Raw genomic sequence first — 22118 nt, 5'->3', positions numbered from 1 at the left:
AACATATAAATAAAGACATACGTCTGGTGTGCAGATGAGTGAGAATTACAAGGCAACAGTTATGAAATTACATTTTCCTTCAATGTAAGATGCTCTCAGATTTGTAACACTAAGAAAATTTTATTTTTTTAATTGTTACCCTTGAATCACCGCTCTGTATTCAATATAACATCATACAGTATTAGAAAGCAAAATTATAGTGGAAGGGCACCGCTTTCCCTTCCATAATGCCAAATCAACACTGGTCTTATTGAAGTCACTCTTCAGGAATTCTGGACATGCTCTGAGGTTGACTGGTAATTTAAAAAACATACAAACAAATATTCTAGTAGTAATAGTCAATAATACTATACAACATACAAGCAGATAGCATCCCTTGAAAGTGGCCATCCATTGATTAGATGTCATTTGCAACAGTGGTTGAGTGTAGCTGAAGTGATTTTCATCTTATCAGTCATGGGGAATTGCAATGATTAAGTGTGGTTCAGACTCATTATGGGCTTCTTGCTTAGATCTAATTCTGCTGCCCTACTGAAGCGCTACTCTCTTGAGAGAGAGAGAGAGAGAAAGAGAGCAACTCCCACATGAAGGCCAACTTGCCCAAAGCAGGTCAACAAGCAGAGCTTAACACCGTTTAGTTAATAATGCACAAGTTGATTTTGTTCTTTATTTTTCTCTCGATAAACGTTATCTCGCATATTTTCTACACGGCTATTAGCAGACTCGTACAAATTGATATCTGTGTTGGGAATACAAAAACAATAGAAAACCAACTAATGTTCATTTGCTTAATGAAAGCAAGATAATTTATGTCTGCTTGGAGCACTGTGCACCCGATGATATTACGTATTATCCTGATGCTGTCTCATCTCAGTGCAATGAACCTTTCAGCTGGAAACACATTACTAAATCAGTCACCTCATTTTTATGAAGCACGTACAAGCTAACATAGCTGTTATTGTTCATCTCAATAAAACGGTCAAAATGGCAACATGTGATTCATTTAATCCTGTCTTGCAGGTCAATTAACCAACCAATCAACCAGTCAATCAATCAATCAACATTTATATATAAAGCATTTTCATACAGAATGTGTAACTCAAAGTGCTTTACACCAGTTAAAAATAAACCCCTAGCCCACCCACCTGTAACAAGTCGAACAATAGCAGGATCGTGGAAATACACACGCATACACACACACACACACGCGCACACACACACACACACACACACACACACACACACACACACACACACTCTCTTGATGTCAAGAATACAGTTAAAAAGAGCATTCATTGGACTGGTGTTATCGGTCGACACAGAGTGTGTATCATCAGCAGAGCTGTGAAAACTCACTTTGTGTCTTCTGATGACACTGCCAAGGGGTAGCATATAAATATTAAACAGTACGGGATCTAAAATAGAACCTTGAGGCACAGCACATGTTACCTCACAGAAATTCGAGGAGCATGTATCTAAGCTTACAATAAATCTTCTATCGTTGAGGTAGGATAAAAACCATTTGTGTACGGCACCAGAGATGCCAACCTGGTATTGTAATTGATTTAAAAGAATGGTATTGTCTACCATTTAGAAAGCAGCAGTACCCGCACTGTTATTTTGTGTAAATTGAAGTTACACCTTAGATCATTTAAAATCTTGATCAGGTCATGACTGATTCAACTCCAATAGAATGATAGTGTCACAGAGACTGACAAAGCAAGATTCAAGTGTACTGAAAGGGCATGATGACTTTACCTAATAGCAGTTTGGGGAAGTTGGAGGTCTCAATGTTATGATAGTAGACAATCGAGGTGATGCCAGCCATAAAGGCAAGACCTGCAGGCATGTACAGGTGAAGATGGAGAGACTGGCTAAACCTATAAGTGGGGTCAGAGGAAGAAGACAGAATTAAAAACAAGCAAGCAATGAGTGAAGTTTATCTCTTATTTCCATGTCTTCTGACTTGGTTCTAATTAGAAATTGTGCATATGGTCATTCCACACTGCTGCTATGTTGCGGTCTGACTGTTTATACAACAAACTCACTTGTTTACAGCAAAGGCGGTCATGATTGAATATGCTATCTAATGTGTAGAAAATTGTTCACGGTTTGCCAAATTGTTGCTTATTGTGAAGTGAGTTGAATTAAGTTCATTGCCACCATACAGCACACGGTGAAAAAAATCGTCCAGAAGACAGCTGGTATCTTGAAAAAACACTCGTGTATTAACCAACTAGTTCCTCTGTTTACTTTAGTAAAAGAAACCTCCAATCTGTGTGCACTTCACAAAGCATCTTACAAGCCAGCTACTGCCCCAAACATAGAATCTCATCAAACCAAGACACTGCAGAGATAGACCTACCCATCGGAGACAATGCCTTCTGCAATCTCACAGACAAGGATGAAGAGCAGCACAAAGGTGAGCAACCAACGCAGGTTATGACCTGGGAATTGAAGCCAGATGCTGTGGTGGATGTGGACTTTTGAGCTCTGACTTCCCCAGCCTCAAACAGGAAACAAGACAAGGAAGGTTTAGGCAGTGTGACTTCAATAACCAGTGGAATAAAAACAGCTTTTACGTGTACGTATATATTTCTATCACGGTCGCGACTCAAGTGAGGTTAAGGGGTTCAGAAAGGATATCTCAGAGTCTTTCAGCAACTTTGCTTATAAAAAGATAATTGTGAGTGCTTAAAGGTTTGTCCGTGGCAATTTGCCTTATGATAAATATCCAGGGAACAGCTTTTCTGATCATTACAGTGATCCCAGAAAGGTCACCTTCGACCATTGCTGACCTTTGAGGCCATTATTCCCCTCTGACATCCATGTCCTTGATTACAAGTGAGCTAACGACACTGCATAACTGTGTATCAAGGTGGTCAGGGTGCAAGGGTGCAATCACTTTTATGAATAGAAGCTGCTGACATTAAATATGTCTACATAATTGTTGGAGGAGTAGATGTTGAATATCCATTCGAATTGCCACCTCTGATGGCCTTTTAGTATGTAAACAGCCAGTAATAAACCCACGAGCCAGCTCTTCAGATTTGCACTTGTGCCGCAGGGTGAAATAGAGAGCCGTGTGGCCCGTGTCTAGCGCACAAATAGATTTATTTATTTAAAAGTTTCTTTCGCTCTACTCAAGGTGAACGTAAAAACGTAATGATACCCGAAGTCTGCAAAGGACAATAAAAAAGGATATGAAAAGAAAAGGCAATAAAGTGCAGCTTTCAACTGTACTTTTCCTTTTAACAGCAAATTTACTTCAATTTTCTAGTCTGTGGTTTGCACTTCCTTCAGAGTGCTCATTTGCTTAAATTGGCTCGATGTTTCATGTTAATAGAGAACGTGCTGCTGGCTAAATCAAGACTAAGTGCAGGTTGCCCAATTGAATTGAGAATAACTTCTAGCAATAATTGTGTCGTGCATGGATGTAGTGGTTTTATAGGTGCAGGTGAGTAGATGTAAAATATTGAACTTCACGTCATTGTACAAAACGCAAATGTGGTGACAGTGGAAGCAATGTTAACAGGCTTTGTCTCAGTGTCACTATGTATTGAATTTTTGGTGCAAACACATTTGTAGCTTGACCGTCAAATCACCTTCAAAGCATCCCTCCATATTGTATTTTTTAATAGTTTGTACATTGATTCTTTTTTTCGCTACCTTCCAGCTGAAATATTTCCTCAATTTTATGTGAAGCTTCTTTGAGGACCATGAAAAGTCCTTGATAATAAATGCGTACATGAGTATCGTCTATGATTATTAATTGTTGTAGACAGTAGCAGTAGTAGTAGCGGCGTGTGATGAATGTGTGTTAACAGCAAAACCTCATAAGCTGCAGTTCCATACTGTGTTAAAAAGGTTTTACAATTAATAGTAACTATATTTGTAATTCTTGCTTTGCCCTCAAATTCTCAAAAGCGTTATTAATCACACAGTAAGGATGCAGCGTGTTTAAAAAAATAAACAGCCTGCTCTAAAGAAAACCTTAAACAGCTAATTATGTATGCAATACTTAACGCCAACGGACCTTAAGACAACTGCGAAGAGGGAGCTTAATGGATTTACTTGGCAGGTGAGTCTCTTTACATTCCGTGATTCCCAAACACAGTCGTGGCAATTAGTTTAGTATTATTAGTAATTAGTAATAGTATTGTTCATTTATTTATTTCAATTATTCTAATCCCTCATAAATAATCATCATAATAATCTAAGTATATTCCAATTGTATGATATTAGAAGCACCAACGGTGGCTGTTCCACAGGAATTGCAATTAAGATATATAATAGGAACACAGAGGCACCTATTATGGAGAGTGGCAAATTGTTACTGTTTCATGCCTTCTCAAATGGGCACACACACAGAGAAGCATAAGTGAGGGCAGTTACACACTGAACTTTACACTTCAAGAATTGCCCACCACAGATTAGGGGAAAAAAAGTAACACCTCTTTAAACCTATATTGAATCGCAAGAAATACTGTCCCAGAAAAAAAACATGTTCCAGGAATATGCGCAAATATTCAGCCTTGTCTAAAGCACTTATTCATTGGATAACAAAAGGTCAAACATGCTAATATGCTCATTTGGGTGTTTGTCTTGTTTGTTTGTCGGTGCTAAAAGGCAAAACAACCATAGAGTTGAAAAAATTGATACTAGTATTTGTGAATTAATTACATAATAATCATTAAGGAAAATGGTTCTAAAAAGCTATTGTGTGTCTAATTTGAGACCCACTGAGACTTGCTCAGGTTCCCTCATCATGTGAATAGATGTGACTGGCGGAGGTCTGGGGCAAAACTCACCGATGAAGAGGATGGGGAATGTGATGAAGAGGAGGAAGACGTGTGGCACCACGTTGAGTGCGTCCAGGAAACACCCGTTGTTCAGAACACCCCCGTCCACATTGTAGGCCGCCGAGTTATTCTCACTCCCACAGAATGCCAAGGACATGGTGGAACCGGGACTCTGCATGGAGTCAGTATGAGAAAGGAGCGCAGAAGGAGGAGGGGGAGGAGGAGGCGGACCAGGACAGGGGAGTATCAGAGACAAATGAGAAAGACCCACATATTTTTAACCAAAAAAAAGCAGAATGGTGTCATCATAAAGGAAACACTAACAGCCTCTTCAGCAGATCTTCGAAATTTCCAGTGTGGCCACCTTTCGGTTCTCCCTTAAATGCAGCTTGGCGTATTTAGATCCAGTGACAAAGAGGAGAAATAGGGAAGGCGAGGGGTGGGGGGGTCAGAGACAATCCCAGTCCAGTGCAACGGTAGCTCCCTCGCCTCCTCTGCAGTCTAAGCAGCTGTGGGGGTCATGATGGTGACAAACATCTGCATCCTGTCTGCCTGCGACTTCACACATCCTCTAAAAGTGAAGCTTCAATTTTTGCCTAGCTCTGCAGAGCTCCAATGGAATGCGCTCACTCTCTCACATGGCTCTCACACACACTATATGCGCGCACGCAGGGAGAGCGGTGGTAGCTTTCTGCAGTGCACCTGCTGTTCCAGTCTCTTTTCAGATTGGAGCGACCTTGGGAGACGAGAGCAGGAGGGGCTGAATGTGCAGGCGGGCTGGACGGCTTTGCTGGGAAAGAAAGATAGGAGGGTGGAAATGAGAGGGGGAGGGAGAAAACAGAGAGGTGAAGAGAGAGAGGAGGGATGGTGTCTGCCCAATGAGGAGAGCAGACACAAATTTTGTAGGCAGCACAAGCAAGCATGCGATCTAAATGTTGACCCAGTTATGAGTTACGTATCTCTCTTTCTCATCCATTGATTGAACGTAAATCATACCCCAATTCCTTTCACAAGAAATAACACAACTGTAAATTGGCAGGGTGCACATGTTGGAAAAAGCATAAAATATTAAAGGGTGGCTTCATGGGATGAATGTGTTGTGTGCCCAGTCCAATCAGGGGAAGACTGTGCATGCAGCCAATAGCAGAACACTTGTTCAGTGGGATCAGTAAAATTCACATGGGACCAGATTTGAATAATCCACACAGGGACATTCTCGATGGTATTCAGGGTAAAAGATAATGAGCAGTTGCCATGAGCTGATAGCTGCTGTTTTATATCACCATGGATACAAGGATGTGATGTAAGCAGTAACACAGATTGTTCACTTGCGTGCAGTTGACTGTGTGTTTTAGCGCAGTATTTATTATAGTGCCCTTCTACCTCAGCTCAAGTTAATCTGTTTTTTGTCGCCACATCTGCGGACAGAATAAACAAGGCCTCACAAGAGAAACGTCAAACTTTGGTGGTGACCTATATTCTTAAAAAGCTTCCATCAGAGGAAGTGGCGAGAGTGCAGGAAAAAAGAAGCAGGACAAAAATAACATCCACTCAAATTTAGATAAACATAGCCTGGACAGCACAATCTCGAAAAAAAATATTTGCAGTCCAATATCAGACAGGAAGAAAAATTGTGAAACCCACAACCATCTCAGATAATATTAAATTGTACTCCAGATTAAGAGGGGAAAGGTGAATGATGATTTTTTTGGGGGGAGCTCATCTCTGCAGAAGAACACTGTCACCTTAGAGAAGCAGTGATGAGTTTTTGGGGAGTGAAAAGTAAGTGCAAGCTTCCCAGCCACTGCCTTTAAATCCTGCAGATGTATTCGTGTCATTGCAGCACATAATGACATTTAAGCATGACTAAATCCGCATTAATCTGCATCAAAATCGAGACTGAACTGGCACAACAATGCACAATAATACAACAGGATGAATAACCATACGAAGAGTGGCGGTAGGAGATCACGGTCTTACCGGTTTGTATCGTGGAATCATTGCTGGCTCTTCAGCATTGCCAAGTTCGTCACTTGAGAAGGAGAAAAGCAGCCAGCAAAGTACTTCCTGTCATGAGCCCAGAAGGCAATCGAAAATTCAGACAGGTGGAGGTGAACGTTTTGGAGGCGAGGAGCTATTCTCGGTGCTGAAGTCTGGTGAAGCCCAAAGAACTCAAAGAGGAGACCAAATAAGGTTGACCCAGGGCCACCCTTTGCCCCGCGTCATGAACCCGCGAGTAGCTCAAGCAAAAGCGGGTCGATGCAATTCTGCAAATGGTAGCCGGACTAGAAGTCACGTATGCAATGTGAGTGGAGATGACTGCACAGTGTGATTATATAACTGGGAAAAGGGATGACGCGCGCACACACACACACACGGACGGGATATACGGAGCAATGTTACAGGAATTGTTTGACCTACTTTTAAAAGATGGATTGAAATGTTATTTTTAAACAAATCAAGACAAATTCACTTAATGTCGCAGCAAACCAAATATAATCAAGATGCATGCAAGAAGCAAAGCTAAATGAGACTAGAAATTTAAGCACTATTGCCCCCTGTGGACACCCATTTTACATGACTATAGGATGTATTTTATGTTGCGCCTCATCCTTCAATAGAGTATGTATGTAGTTGATATTTTGTAAAATAAAATGTTCATTCGACCCAAACTAAGACAAAATCACTAATGAAATAGGCATATGAATCAAGGCGCTAACAATACGTTGTTAAGCAGATTGACGCTATTAGAGATGTCATTATAATGATATGGCGAGTGACTACTGTTAGAAGTTTCAAATGTGTAGAACTGAGCAATTCTGTGCTGACTTTAATATTGTCTGCCATGCATCTAAAAAGAAAATCTAAAAAGATTATGCTAAAATACCCTATATTCAGTACAATACTGATGCAACACGCCTATATGTCATTATAGAATACAACTACGTGAGTAATAAACAGGTTTTAAAGAAACACAATTCAAATTTATTTGAAACAAATAAATACATGAAAAAAAAATTTAATGGCCATCTTTGAGCAGGAATTAACACAAGAAAATAGCTTGTCATGAGGACAAAGGTACTATTTTAATATTAGCTAGTTTCTGCTGCACACTAATCAGCATGTTTGCCTCACACTCGAAAGATTCTGGGTCCAAATATCCAGACCTTTTTCTGTGTGGAGTTTACCTTTCTCCCTGTGCATGCGTGGATTTGATCCAGATTCTTCCTCCCATGGATGGATTGATGATTGCTAGTTTCATTAAGGGAGGAGCAAAGATGTACAGTAGATATCTATCATAAATTATTTTGTCATTTCTGGAAAGGGCAGATGAGTTGACTCTATCTGACATTGCCTGAAACACGCCACACAATCAATTAGATAAAAGCATGGAGAAAGCATGGACTTTGGGGGGAGGGTCAGTAAGATTACAGCATCATATTAATGATTGATTATGAGCATCCTTTACAACTCAAGAAAAAGGCAATTCACTATCACAGCAGGATCGTTCATCGCATACTTTCAATGCAAACACTAAGAGCCAAAGAAGCAGGAGGCTGCAGGAAAGTGTATCAATCTGTTGTGATGGAAAAACTAACTCAATCCCAAAGGAATCCTCAAGGATGAAACTTCTTCTTAAGACTGGTTTTCTGGGCAGAGTCTAGAAGAATGTTCTGTTGGAGAAGACAAAATAAATGTACTGTTTACTTAAAGGGAATACGAGCACATTGAGAAAATATTTTGTCCCGTACACGCTCTGGAACACATCAATCTAACACACATGCAGCTGAGTTGTACAAGCAAATAATAATCCACTTGAAATTGCAGCCCAAAACTTGTCTTTGTATTTTTAATATTAAGTGCAACGAAACTTTTGAAAACAAAACCAGTATGTGCGAGTGCAGAACTCCCCCACTCGGTCACTTAAGTGACAAGGCATGCTAGAACATGTCAGTCCCGAGGAACAACATCAATCTGAACAAGACGTCTTGGTCTGCTTTATGAATGTCCATGACCTCAGGGCTCAGTCCAGTACCACACAGGCCACACATGTTTATATATAAAGCACGCAGGGTCTGCAGATATACAATAGGATGGGTCCGTGATCACATTAGTTGTGTCTTCACCATATTGCTATCTAGAGCACAATGAATAAAGAGATATCGCCTTGAGCCTCCTTTTTTTCGTTCTTTGACTGAAAAAGAAAAATTCGATTGTGCATTCTCACTGCTGCCAGTTTCACCAATGTGGCAAGAGAGCACACTAAAATAGTAGTTTTGTTCCTCCCGATTGACAGTCTCATGTGCTTAATTGGGCCAGGGCAATGCCACAGACAACATCAACATCCACTCTGCTGTGCAGAAGAGGAGGTTTGAAAGCAGATGGAGTTACCGGGTTGCGGGTTAGGGTTGAAGCAGGTAGCCGTGCCTGTACAGTGTTGCACTGCCTTCAAACACCTTTCTGTTCACACTGGGACTGACTGATGCAGCTTTTGGGCTGCACAAACATGTGCAAACACACAGACATAAACCGCATCATCATATTCTATGCCCGATCTATGTACGTTATTGATACTACAGTATAATACAGATACTGCATGTACGTATTCCAATACGACAATACTACACAGTTAGAATGGATGTAAAAAGGGAATACTTACACTTCATCTTCATAATGTTTTGGGGGCGATACTGCAATCACAACGTCGATCCAGTCCTGAAAGTGATAAGATGGCTGTGATGATCTGTGTTTTGTTTCTTGGCTTTATTTGTATTAGTTTTAATTTTGTTTTATGTATTGCCATGATTTCCCTGCGTCTAGTTGAATAGGTGGTAGTAATGTGTACCGTATTACAAAGTAGGAGCTGACTGCTAAGGAAAGTTTATTTAGTGGTGTCACATTGGTCCTAACCTGACCCTAATGCAAGTGGAATGTAAAGGAAAAAACACATTCCAGTGTGCTGCATCTGCACAAACTGTAAATGTAATGGCTTCCACTTTGACCCATATTCCATTACCCCATGTTTGTGTTAAGTTTGTAACAATAATGTTGTTGGGATATCTGCTGGCCAAGTATTGGAGGAGGAGGAACACAGTAAGACATTGAAGCAAACGATACAGTACCCCTCCACTATTCCAGGCTCGTGCCAGAGAGTTTTGTCCTTCACTCAGTGGGGCATCTAGTAGGATCTTCCCATTAACAGCCATAAGTTCATCACCTGGTACAATGCCACCTACAAATGCACGCGAGACATTTTAGCCACCGAATATCAGTTCACAGTAATTGTGCATGCACATTGGGGGTCAAATGTGTTGCAGTATACCAATAAAATGCAATGAAACTTCAAACTGTTTATATAACATTTCTTAATGATCATCACGACTGCATAACACTCAATGTTTTAACAAATTCATTTTATGTTGCCAAAACATACATCAATCTACATTTTAATTATTCACAGCAGTTCAACTGGACGAGTCAAATTAAATACTGAAAAGTGTTTAGAAATAGATAAAAAGCAAATAGCACTCAAAAGGGAGTGTACATGTGTATTGAGCACTGTGAATGTACTAACCGTGCTTGTCTGCAGCCCCTCCCTCATACACAGACGACACCACTAATTTCCCTAAAGGTGAGTCAGCGCCCCCCTCCAGGGCCAAATCAAGCTGTCCCACCTTAAAAGCAGGAAACAGAAGCATCAGTCATGCTCCCTTCATTTAGTCACAAGGCAAACACCATCTTATTAAGGATATATTTATTGATTTATTTATTATTTGTTTGTTGGTCATTTGTTTACTTTATAAGGATTTATCTGAAGTAAGTACCTTTCTGATACGCAGCAATCTCACGTCTCGTCCTGCTATCTGGTCCGATGAGAACTTGTTTTGCAGAGAGAAAGATAATTGAAGAGATAGAAAAAGCACAGCAAAACACACAAGTGCAATAATAAGCAAATACAGATATCCAAGATCAAGAGGAACTATGTCCTCATTGTTTGCCCACGCTCAGTGTTAATTTAGTAGGCTTTAAACATAAATTATAATATAACAAACCTTGCTAATTGCCAACCCTTCTACGGGCACACACAGTATAGATCAGTGGTTCTTAACCTTGTTGGAGGTACCGAACCCCATCAGTTTCATATGCGGATTCACCGAACCCCTCTTTAGTGAGAAATATTTTATTTTTTCAAATTCAAGACAGATGTTTTTTACTGGTGCACAAAAGGAGCCATGCATGAAATCACCTTGTTCAAAGAACAAAACCAACACAATGCATAACAACAAATTACCTGCAATTCAGTGTGACTTCTGTTGCCTTTGTGAGACCAGTTCAAATGTGCGTCATCACGAATTTACACAATAAACCCTAACATTACTTTAAAACCCTAACCCTAATTTGAAACACTAGTGTGAAACCCTAACCCAAGTATGAAACCCTCGTTTGAAACCCTAAACCTACTTTTAAACCTTACTTTGAATGCCTAACCCTAGCTTTGAAACCCTAGTTTTAAACCCCTGAGATCAACTTACCGAACCCCTAGGGTTCGATCGAACCCAGGTAAAGAACCACTGGTAATAGAAATACCAACTTCGTCTTTAATCAATGGAACATGCAAGCACAGGGAGAACACGCAAACTCCATACACACGGATCATTCAAACCCACAACTTCAGAATTGTGAGGCAAACAATTAATCACACCATTATTCCACCATGCTTGCCGTTATCATTACATACTATATAAATTATCACTTAAAATATAACGTGATCACGCTAAGACATACAATACCATAGAGTGGGGATCGAAGTCTTCCTCGTACTTCTGAAAGCCCTGGAAGAACATTGATATGCATTACATCCAGCATATGTCGGTAAAAAATTAACTAAGAGGCTACAAAGCAACAAGAAATGTGAATGCTTGCGGTCACATTTCCTTTGACAACCATCTTAATTTTATTCCAAGTCCAACAAAGCTCTCAGAGATAGAACAGATGATTCATTTTACTACTCCCGCGCAGTATTACCCTACATATTAATTATATAAAGGTTATTTCCCTGCTCTTGGAGAGATATTAGGAAGTAAAAAGTGATGTAATGAAAGTGTAAGTAATGAAAAGAAAAACAACCGTCCTCTCTTGTTGGGATTCTGAAAAGAGTGCACAATCACTTCTGGACTGATTACAACCACTGTAGTCACCGGAGTGGCACAAAATTACCAGGGCGCATTATTTCCGAATGACAAGCACTTTCACAATTTGGCAAGTAACAGAGGAAGGCGAAGAGGAAATAGAAATGCAATGAGACCCATCTGTTGAGAAGTCATTAAAGTGACCACTCGGAAATAGAACAGAGTTCTATAGGGTACAAGAATTACTTAATGACTAGAGAGTTTTTAAACACTGCAAATTTAACAGTCACATTCTAACAACCAGTGTAATCTAACTGTGGGAAACCTCTTATGCAGACAGACTCCAAAGTACTGCCAGTAATTCTTAAAACTATTAAAGGTAGCCAGACCAAAAGAGAATTGAAAAAAGATACAATCTTATCATCTACAACAACGGACTTGAATGCCCGGTTAGAAGCAATAGAGGAACACTTTAAGACAGAAAAGAGAGAAGGTTATTTATGACCGAAGCTTAAATTACTTGTGGTTTGTTGTTTGATTTAAAAGACGAGTTGAAAGGCACCATTCGTTTCAACATTTCTGCAGGCTGAAACACAAGATCACACAAAAAGAATTTTAAAAAAAATGATTGGGAAATTTCCTTTGATTATGCCCTATTATCCTTGCCAGATAATTGGTTGCAGGATAGAGAAGTCAATCACAAGAATGACATTTTACCATTGTCAAGCTACTTATAGCATTGTTTATTTTCCTACTTGATCATTATTAGTATTTGTAGTTGTAGGAGTAGTTTGGTACATCTCAGTTTTTGTGTCTGCTTTGAGAATCTGCATTGGTGCCTCTTGTTGATGACAACAGATGACAAAAGATTTACTATAGATAATAAAATGAACTCGAATGTGCCAAATGAATACTTTATGAGCCTGGTAAGGTGAATCACATGAGTCACAGCATACCAGCCCATCGGAACGAACAGCGGGTCTGAGCAGGTCTGGTCGGTGGGTCTGCGACTGAGGCAGCATGACGGGCTTCGACACGACGGGGACTGTAGGACGCCGCTGGTTCGGAGGACTAGGTGCTAGTTGCTATCAGAATATTGCCAATGTATTTCATAACGTTTCAAGTTATGGCATTGATGAGTATGAGATGTGTCATTTAATAGAGTAACTCACCAAGGAAGGCGTGGAAATGCGACTGGCATGCGAAGTATTTCTCATAACCTGAACCACAGTAAAATGCAATGAAACGTTGCTACACTATGTACGTACATAGAAACGTCTCTGAGTCTGCACCCACACTTCTTATATCGATAAGGAGTCAAACCATAACATTAAAAATACTTCTTTGCGAAAATCAAATTTTCTTTCACGTCTTGCAACAGGCCACAAAATGACAAAAACAATGTCCAATCACTGCACACTACATGCACATCATAACAAAATCACTACCAAATAAAACAGCTAACAACATCTTCCAGAAATTTCCTGAGGCAAAAGGGAAATCTATAACAAGACAAATTCTGTCATGCCGTTGCCAGACAACCCAATTAAGGAGCAAAACATGCATCCATGAACACACGCTTAAGTGAGAACCTCTAACCTTGGGACTAGAAGGGTAAGACACTTCACTGGTGTTGGATGAGTAGATGCCCCCTCTCGGGAGGTAGCCACCTGTCTCCCACTCACTTCTACGCTCAGGTGGACTTGAGGGCTGAGGGAGGTTGTGATGCTGGCGGTATCCACTGAGGCCTCCGACTCTTTCTTTAGACTGTTGTGGTGGCGGAGGAGGTGGAGGGGGCGGGGGTGGAGGTGGAGGAGGGGGTGGCGGTGGGGTAGGTGTCGGGGAAGGTTGAGGTGATGAAGGGGGGCGGGTTGATTGAGGGGGGTAATGGGAGGAAGGTGGATGAGGGGCTTGAGTCGGGTGAGGTCTGCGCCCACCGTTGGGTGGAGACGGTGGTCGGCGCTGTGGAGCTACTTTAGAAGATGCATAGTTGGGGATGGTGGGGTTTAATTTGGGTGTAGGTGGTGGGAGAGGCAAAGGAGGGGGAGGCTGGCTAATAGTTGGAGGGGTGGGGGCTAGTCTCTTCAGGGGCCCCTTCAGACTCTTGTCCACGTGATCCAAGTTAATGTCATCCAGGTCAGTCGTGGCTAAGTGCAGACCGCCAGGGAAAAGCTTCACCTTGGGCTCCGAAGTAGGTGAAAGTGGTGGTGACAGCTTAAGAGTTAAAACAGAAATACTCTGTTGTGTAATACTGTTTAGGCAGACATAATTATGTCTAACAATGACAAAGAACCGCATGTGTAATTCAATCCTATTTCCTGTTCCAACCAAATTACTTTCACTTACTAGTGGTCATTTAAAAAAATGCATTCATTCGTCACTTCAAACAATTTAAGCCTAAGCTATTGCCTTGAGAATGTGAAAATATTAAAAATATTTGTTATGAAGTAAAGATCCACACAGAGAGGGGATAAAAAAAAAGCATTTCACTTGGTACCTCTGGTGACTCGTTCTCCACACAAGAAATTTGTTCCAAGCGAGTCTGACAAAGACACTCTACCCAGTGTTGGACTTTCTCAGATTCCTCTAGGTCTTCCCTCTCTGTTTCTGAAACCTGCCATACATTGTAATTCAATACCACAATATGAATGCCAGACACAAATTCACAGTTCAATTATTTAAGAATAAAATAAACAAAAACATAGATTGCTGCACGAGAGCAAGAACGGCAAATTCAGTTTGGCTGTGTTTTGTACCTCCTGAACCAGCCGATTTATCTTCAACTGCTTCTCCTTTTCATACATCTCTTCTTTCTCCTTGGCCAATTTCAGCTCAAACTCCATCTCCTTTTTGTTTTTTCGCTGCTCCTGCAGCGTGTCTGTGTTGGACACTTTTTTCTTTTTCTTCTTTTCTCCTTTCTGCAGCGCCATTGTAAATGTTTATAAATGTAAACCCGCAAAAAAACGTCTGTCACGGCAAACTCCATGGCAAGACATGCCCACACTTTAAATCATCTTAAGCACTCTATCACAACATAGCACCAAAACCAAAACTGGAAGTCAGCAATACCTTGCGGAATGAAGGAAGCTTCCCCTCATATCGGTAAAACCAGCCAAATGCTACGGAGATGAAACAATAGCTCGGCATTAACTGGTAAAAATTAATTGCAAGCGTCAAAACAAATGATTTCTTGTATAAAATTACTAATAAATCACATTCTCACTCTGCAAAAATCAGAAAGGAAAGAGAACCATGGAAAGTGTCCATGGATTTACAGCAACCAAAACACATAAGTTCACACAAGTGAAAGTTAACCTACATTTACTTTCAACCTATCTACTTAGCTATCTCCTTATTTCTTTGTTGTGCTCAATTAGGAATGTAGTGTACAAAGTATAAGATTATCAGGATAATAAGTAATATAGTGAAAATAATTAACAAGCTTGGACTACTCAAGGTGCGTTATTTAAAAAAAATGACATGACAAGATGCGGGTTTTGAGCATGCACGTTGTCATGGTTTTTTTTCTGGTCAGATTCAGCAGAAATGCAGAGTGGCATTTGAGACTTGGTTGTCAGAGGAAATCTAGCCCAAGGTGTTTTTCTTTTTAATATATATACATGTAGGCATCCACATTCTACTTCTCCACACTCACTGGTTCATCCTGCTCATCCTCCTTTGCCTCATCTGTGAATGAGCTGGCTTCATCATCTTATGGGGAGTTGATGAAAAGCAGCACAGCACACAGCAGTCATAGAAAAAGACCACACAGTGACATCTACATGCTGAATGCTCAAGGTGGAAAAAGAAGGTGAAATTTTCATGCAGTAGCAGAAAATGTTAACTCAAAAAAGGGGGCTTACGAGAACTTTTGGCCTTCGGAGACGGAGTGGTATGAATCTCGGGAGGGTTGGGTGATGCACTCCTCTGAATCGGAGGTGCCTGAGGCCGCTCGGTACCATAGTCTTCTTCCCACTCTCTGTGTTGTTTCTTCTCCACAGCTTCAATCCTGAAGAGGATGACAATGTAAGAGAGCATCATTAAATATACAGATGTTACATGTTGTCTCAGACTACGGAAATACAACTGATTACCTCTCCATCTCCTGCTTGTAGCGATGCTCTTCCTCTGCAGCCTTCTGTGAGATCTCCATTTTCCTCCTGGTGAAAAAGTTTAAAGCCTTCATTGTCTAACTAGCTACGCAACATACTTGAGCGCAGAGGTAATTATACTGTTTACTACTACTTTATTCAATGTGTTAGCCTTCCATATTAATCTGCATCTAATTTCTGGATGTTAAGTGCCATCACAAGACACAAGACAAACAAAATGTAGTAAATCTTACATAAATTGAGATATACTGTAACTACGCAATGGTTTCATACATGGGTTGATTCAGGAGATGGTCTGTTTGCCATTCATTTAAATATTAAAATTAATTATAAATGGAGAGGTGCATCAGAGTAATAATATAGTGAAGCTAATATAGTGGATAGAAATTTTAAAGTCCTAATCTGAGAGTTTTCTATTTTTTTTTAATTTTGGTCCTTTTTATTTATGCGGTGTTCAAATTTAATCCAAAGTAAATCAAACCAGCGAGAATCTATCTATCTATAACCATCATATGACAACAATTGTAGCAGAGTTTGTTTTAGCTATACCTAAATTTCTGTGTCTAAAAACAAACATTAGAAAAGAACAAACAACACACATCCATTTACTGCTCTTGTTCACGATAAGCACAAAGCATAATTTGTCAATGAGGACAAAAACATTATTTCAGTACTGTGAATACTAATACTTTGTGTCAAATAATTTAAGCACGTTCCATTTTCTTTTAGGGGTAAAATAACCGCTTCACTATTATAGTCATTAAACCTTCAAGAACTCACTGTCTCTCCATCTCCTGCTGCTCTTTGAGGATCTTGTTAGTCTCCAGGGCTACCTTCTTCTGATGCATGAGCTCCTGCCTCTCCAGTTCCCTGCGTGCCTCCACTGCCAAACGCTCCTCGTCCGTCATAAACAATTCGCTGCCCTAAGAAATCGGCAACAGCCAGAGAAAAAATTGTGTGAGCCAGTCAACCTCCTGGACTGTGAAGTCAATTTCACATTTCATCTGAGAGCCTCACTGACAACCCATGACAGGAAATACTACATCTATGAAAACAGTAATGAAAAATAAACATATTCGAAAATTGTTTGCATATCTGCTTCAAAGACAAGGTTTGAATTTCGAGTGGAATATCACATGAATGGCTTTTGCCTATTATACCAGGTAATTATTCTCCCACTTCCACAAGGCATGATTCATGGTTTAATTTCGGAATTTAGACTAGCTGTGATTGTGAGTGAGAATTGTTGTTTGTCTAATTGTGCTCTGAGATTGATTAGCAACCAGTCCAAGGTTCATTCACACGCAGCTCACCCTAATGAGGATAAGCATGGATGGATGGATGGATAGGTGGGTGGATGGATAGATTTTGGACGGGGGGGGCGGGTGGACAGACGAATGGAAGATGAATGAATGAATTTCAATAATTCATATAAGAACATTTTGCATACGGTATGTAAAATAGGAAAATACAGACAAATGTATTCGACAGGCACTATAAATAAGACAGTGTCACTTGTCGTTTATTACACATTTGTTTTCAACAACCCTGATGTAAACAAAACCATAAAAGACATGATTGATGATAAACGTTGAGAGACCGAGGGAAGGCTAAAAAATATAGCCATAAAAGTGCAGGAATGTTGAGCCAGCCTAGGGATGCATATCAGAAACTTGCACTATCTGTATCCACATCCATCATTAGAGGAAAATTCACTTAAAATAAATCAAGCATGTGATTTCCAGTATGCCTGTGCTTTAAGAATCTACATACAATAAAAAATCCAAATGCTATAACACAATGTTAGAATTTACTTACAGCTCCTGTCAGAACAGTAATAGTCAGGCTCCTGCTGCTTTTGAGGACTCTCACAGCCTTGGAAAGTAAAAACATACAGAATGACAAACAAATAAATTGCATCACTTTTACAGGTACAATCCATGGGCATGACACAAATAATGTTTTGTGAAGTAAAACTTGCTGATTGTATCTTCCCTCGGGCCACCAATTCACACTCCCAGAGTACAGTCGAATACAATAAGTACATGCTGTGATGGTAACCCATTTTGACTAAATCAATATGAACACTTGTGCTTCAGGAACAAAATCAATGAATTGTATCAAAAGGGAAATGATAGGACTGCAAGGTCAAACCCAAGAAGCCATTATGAGAAGTGTTTTATGTGTTTACCTCTTTGTGGTCCACATTGGTGAAGTCCACCCCATTCACCTCCACGATCTGGTCTCCAATCTATAGTTTGCGCATAAATTTAAGAAGCTCACAGCAGGAAGCCACACAGATCCTTTGGATTTGCTGAGAACTCACCTGAAGTCCGACCTCCGCAGATAGCGAGCCCGGTTTGACGTTGCTGATGTAGATGCCAGGTTTCTGTGTCGGACCACTGGAGATGCTGATGCCCATACCTTTGGTACCCACAAGGCTTAGGAAGACCTTCTTCTCCTTGATCTCCTTCCCTCCAATCGATGCCAAACCAGCAACGCTGCTTTTTTTCTCCTGGGTTGGACATCATGCAAAAACAATACTCTACCATGTATTGAATCATTACTGGAGTTTGATATTATGGAATATCTTTGTTGGCTAGTATAATACTCCAGCTACACACAAAGAGCTGCAGTAAATGAAAGTCTTTTATGACACCTTACGGATTTTCACTCACCCCAGATTCTGACACAAATTGATCAACAAACTGCCACTTGACGGCTTCATCTGATGAGCTAAAAGCAGAAGATAGTGATCACGTCTCACTTGCAGAGCAACAGAATCTCAAAAAAAGAAATATTACAACAGATAATGTACCTTTTTACAGGAATCATCCCCACATCTGCAAAATATTTTTTTAAAAAATACATAAATGATGCCACTGCTGTTAGACACCACACACTTCAATCTCAGTCCGTACTGTAGTATATGATTTACGCACGTCTGACTTTGAGCGATACAATCTTCTTGGTCTTGATAAGGCTGATGACTTCCTCATGGATACAGGAAGAGATGGAGTACCCGTTGATGCGAACAATTTCATCACCCACCTCGAGTACCAGTACAGAATAGAATAGCGTGAATAATACATTCAAAATATCCTGAAATAGTTAGTAGCAAAGCAATTTAAATGTATATTCCAGTATTTGTAAATAATAAGATTTAGTGACGCCTTCATACGCTACCTTACATCTTCACTCAAATTAAATCAACACCCTCCAACTTGGTCATAATTTTGCTTAACCACGGCTACGATTTGGACATCCCAAATGATTATAAGGTGAGACTGCACACTGAATTTAATGAGTAAGAGGTGTGGCTCATTACTTCAGAACACATTGGATGGCTCAATTGTTTTTGATATTTACATTCTTATAGAATCATCTCCTAAAACGCAACAATTACTAACAAGAAGAAACTCATTTGAATATCAGAAACGAGCAATTGGATTGCTGTTTGGTACTCCTTAGTGAGAAATAAATTTTACCCCAATTCTGCTCTAAAATTAGTGATGTTTTGTTGCGCTGTATTTAATACCAAAAACAAAAGTTGTTTGCTCAATAATCAAAGGACCTACTACCCTCTAGTGGACAAAAGTATTATGAGACCATATTAAAAAAAATATTGTCTTGATTTTCTTTATGCAACAGGTACAAAGGCTGGTACAACTGATACATGTTGCCAGTACTGTATGGTATGCATTTCTAAATACAATTTAAAGAATAAATGTGTATAGTAAGTCCTCGCACTGTACCATGGAAACATAAGGCAAGATTATACACAAACCTGAAGACCAACGTTACCAGCCTGACCATCTTTGACAATTTGTGATATGTAGAGACCACAGCCAAACTCGAGCCCTCCTCGGACGCTCAGACCAAGTCCATCACGATTTGTCCGATCTAACCGCACCTCTTTCAGCTTCCTGAACCCAGCATAGGGGGACAACACCAGAATGAATGTGTCATGAAAAGAAATGTTATAGACTTGACATGATTTAAACTGCAGCTGAGAAATTGTACACACCTAGACCTTTTGGGGGTTAGCAAGTCGTACTCCACCTGGTGCTTGAGTGGGATGAGCGGTCGGATAACGTCAAACAGGGGCAAACGCTTTGGTTCATTGATTACTAATTTCAAGTCCCCGACAAGTACTGGCAAATCCATGGACCTGAAACACAACAAAATGAAAAGCTTCTGAATAAAACTCATTATGCTTAATTTAATTAGACGTGAGAAGAGACGTGGGTAGCACTATTGCCACAATTACCTTGAATTAACTAACTAGGTTACTTTCTTGATTACTTGTTTTTAAACAAAAATTGGTTACTTGACTGATTACTTTTTTTAAATAACGAAGTTTGATTACAACTTAGTTAAATGGTTATTTTCATCCGATATTGATCATCCTGCTTAACATACAGTTTTGCCTCTTAATTGGAAGTGCATTTGGAACAGTGAAGCTTGAGAATGAAGTTTGTTTTTGGAAAAAAATAAAATAAATAAATAAATAAAGACAACCTTTTTGACTTAGCATTGTTACTTAAAAAATGTAACAGAACATCTACCCCAACACGCTGAAGGAGTACACTGGCCTAAGAGAAACAAGTTGTCTTTCTTTGATAAACCTCCGATAACAAATGCAAAAGTAGCAATTGCACTGTTGTTTATTTTTTTTTCTATAAGAATGGATTAATATATTATCTATAAGTTTAGTTACAAAGTTTTGGTCAACAATGGTATCATTTGCACATAAATTGTTTTTTTGTTTTTCCTCTCTTCCTCAAAACAGAACCCACCAGAACATTAACTAAAGCAGCAAAGCAAACACAAACACACAAATCGTCCTCCTTTGAATTATTCATTCATTGGTGCCATTTTATAATTGCTTGGAAGGTGAACATGGGCCTTTTGTGAAGAACTGGCCAGGCTTGTCAGGGTACAGTGGAAACTGATAAGCGGCTTAAGCCAAGGGAACACAGCTACAAAGATGATTGAAACCTAGACCTGCACCCCACCCCACCCCACAGCACACGGAAACTATGTTGCTATCAGAAACCCTAAAAGACATCATATACACTTTAATACTTTGAATATTAGAAAATAATGAACAAAGATCTTTGGAAATAAAACAACTAAAATGCTGGAAATGGGTTATAGGGGTTGTTGATTAACGTTTTACTTTCGAAGGATACCCTTAATTTAAATAAAACCAAAATTTATAATCCAATTGAGAAATTGGGAAAAAAACAATGGAAAGCCCCAAGACCAAAGTACTCACTGGTGATACATCCGTAGGACATCATACAAGTAGTCTTTCTCCGCTTCATTTTCAATCAGCAACTCCACCTGCAAGACAGTGAAAACATTCCCAACATCTGCATGAGGTGAACCATGTTGCAAAAGTTGTACAAACCTTATGACGACTCAGCTGTTGCAGGATGGTTTTTAAGAAGCGCTTTGGCCACTCACAAATGTAACACATTGTCCTTGTTTACAACTCAGTCTAATCTTAAACCGAAATTTTCTTGCAAGATCAAGATTCGGCTAGCATTCTCACTTTGTCTAAACAGTGTTTTGATCAAGGTGAGTCTTCTGTACTGAAGGAAGCTTTTCCGACTGCCGGTCCCCTCCCATCAAACCACAGCAAGTGAATAATAGCAGTACAGTAGAGGAGGCTACAGGAGGAAGGTCTGGAGTGTCATCTTACATCTCAGACACAAGGGTAAACATTCACACTCTGAAGTCATTTACACACAACTTTAAAATGGCAAAAAAATATAATAATAACTCAATCAGGTGGCTGTCGTTCAATTAATGGTGGGACTTAAGCTTAGCCTTAGACAGACACTATCGTGACAATTATGCGTCACTGGATCTACATTCCATTTATGACAGCCATAAATGTCTTTCGCCACTCCTGCCTGAACAGACTTTGACACCATAAACCAATGACATAAAGGATCTCTGGTCAGCCACACAGCCATTTTGAAAAGTGTCATGTGTGCTTAGTTGGTTCCTATAATAAGGTTCCTATAATAATGTATGACTTGTTCTTCAGATCTCAACCTTCC

General features: G+C 39.8%; 2 protein-coding genes across 5 annotated transcripts in view; both read right to left on the bottom strand.

Moving 5' to 3' along the window:
• Positions 1–7119, bottom strand: part of abcc8 (ATP binding cassette subfamily C member 8) — a 35136-nt gene extending 28017 nt beyond the window's left edge. For 2 of the 4 annotated variants that reach the window (XM_088377915.1, XM_088377919.1), the window contains exons 1-4: positions 6783–7119; positions 4812–4974; positions 2366–2507; positions 1759–1880 (exon numbers count right to left, since the gene is read on the bottom strand). In XM_088377915.1, the coding sequence (XP_088234041.1) occupies positions 1759–1880; positions 2366–2507; positions 4812–4974; positions 6783–6803 (448 nt within the window). In that variant the 5' untranslated portion in view covers positions 6804–7119. Of the gene's footprint in view, positions 1–1758; positions 1881–2365; positions 2508–4811; positions 4975–5126; positions 5728–6782 lie in introns of those variants that run through there. The other 2 variants (XM_088377916.1, XM_088377917.1) reach the window with 2 other exon arrangements.
• Positions 7120–7764: 645 nt separating this feature from the next.
• Positions 7765–22006, bottom strand: ush1c (Usher syndrome 1C). Its single transcript, XM_088379645.1, has 27 exons — positions 21461–22006; positions 21326–21393; positions 20072–20215; positions 19832–19970; positions 18987–19095; positions 18863–18887; positions 18723–18780; positions 18371–18559; positions 18236–18295; positions 17863–17919; positions 16825–16967; positions 16027–16092; positions 15796–15941; positions 15002–15051; positions 14689–14850; positions 14430–14546; positions 13532–14146; positions 13105–13152; positions 12889–13017; positions 12453–12518; positions 11594–11635; positions 10628–10681; positions 10378–10477; positions 9926–10035; positions 9463–9518; positions 9195–9299; positions 7765–8476 (listed from the first exon to the last, which is right to left on the bottom strand). Exons 1-26 carry the CDS (start codon positions 21527–21529, stop codon positions 9206–9208), a joined length of 2916 nt encoding a protein of 971 aa, XP_088235771.1. The 5' UTR covers positions 21530–22006; the 3' UTR covers positions 7765–8476; positions 9195–9205.
• Between the last annotated feature and the right edge of the window lie 112 nt (positions 22007–22118).

This window comes from Syngnathus floridae, chromosome 6, assembly GCF_059516105.1.
Source record: "Syngnathus floridae isolate MCC-2025c chromosome 6, RoL_Sflo_1.0, whole genome shotgun sequence".
Lineage (NCBI taxonomy): Eukaryota > Metazoa > Chordata > Actinopteri > Syngnathiformes > Syngnathidae > Syngnathus > Syngnathus floridae.
The sequence above is the reverse complement of the archived record's forward strand: the minus strand, read 5'-3'. Positions and strand labels throughout refer to the sequence as shown.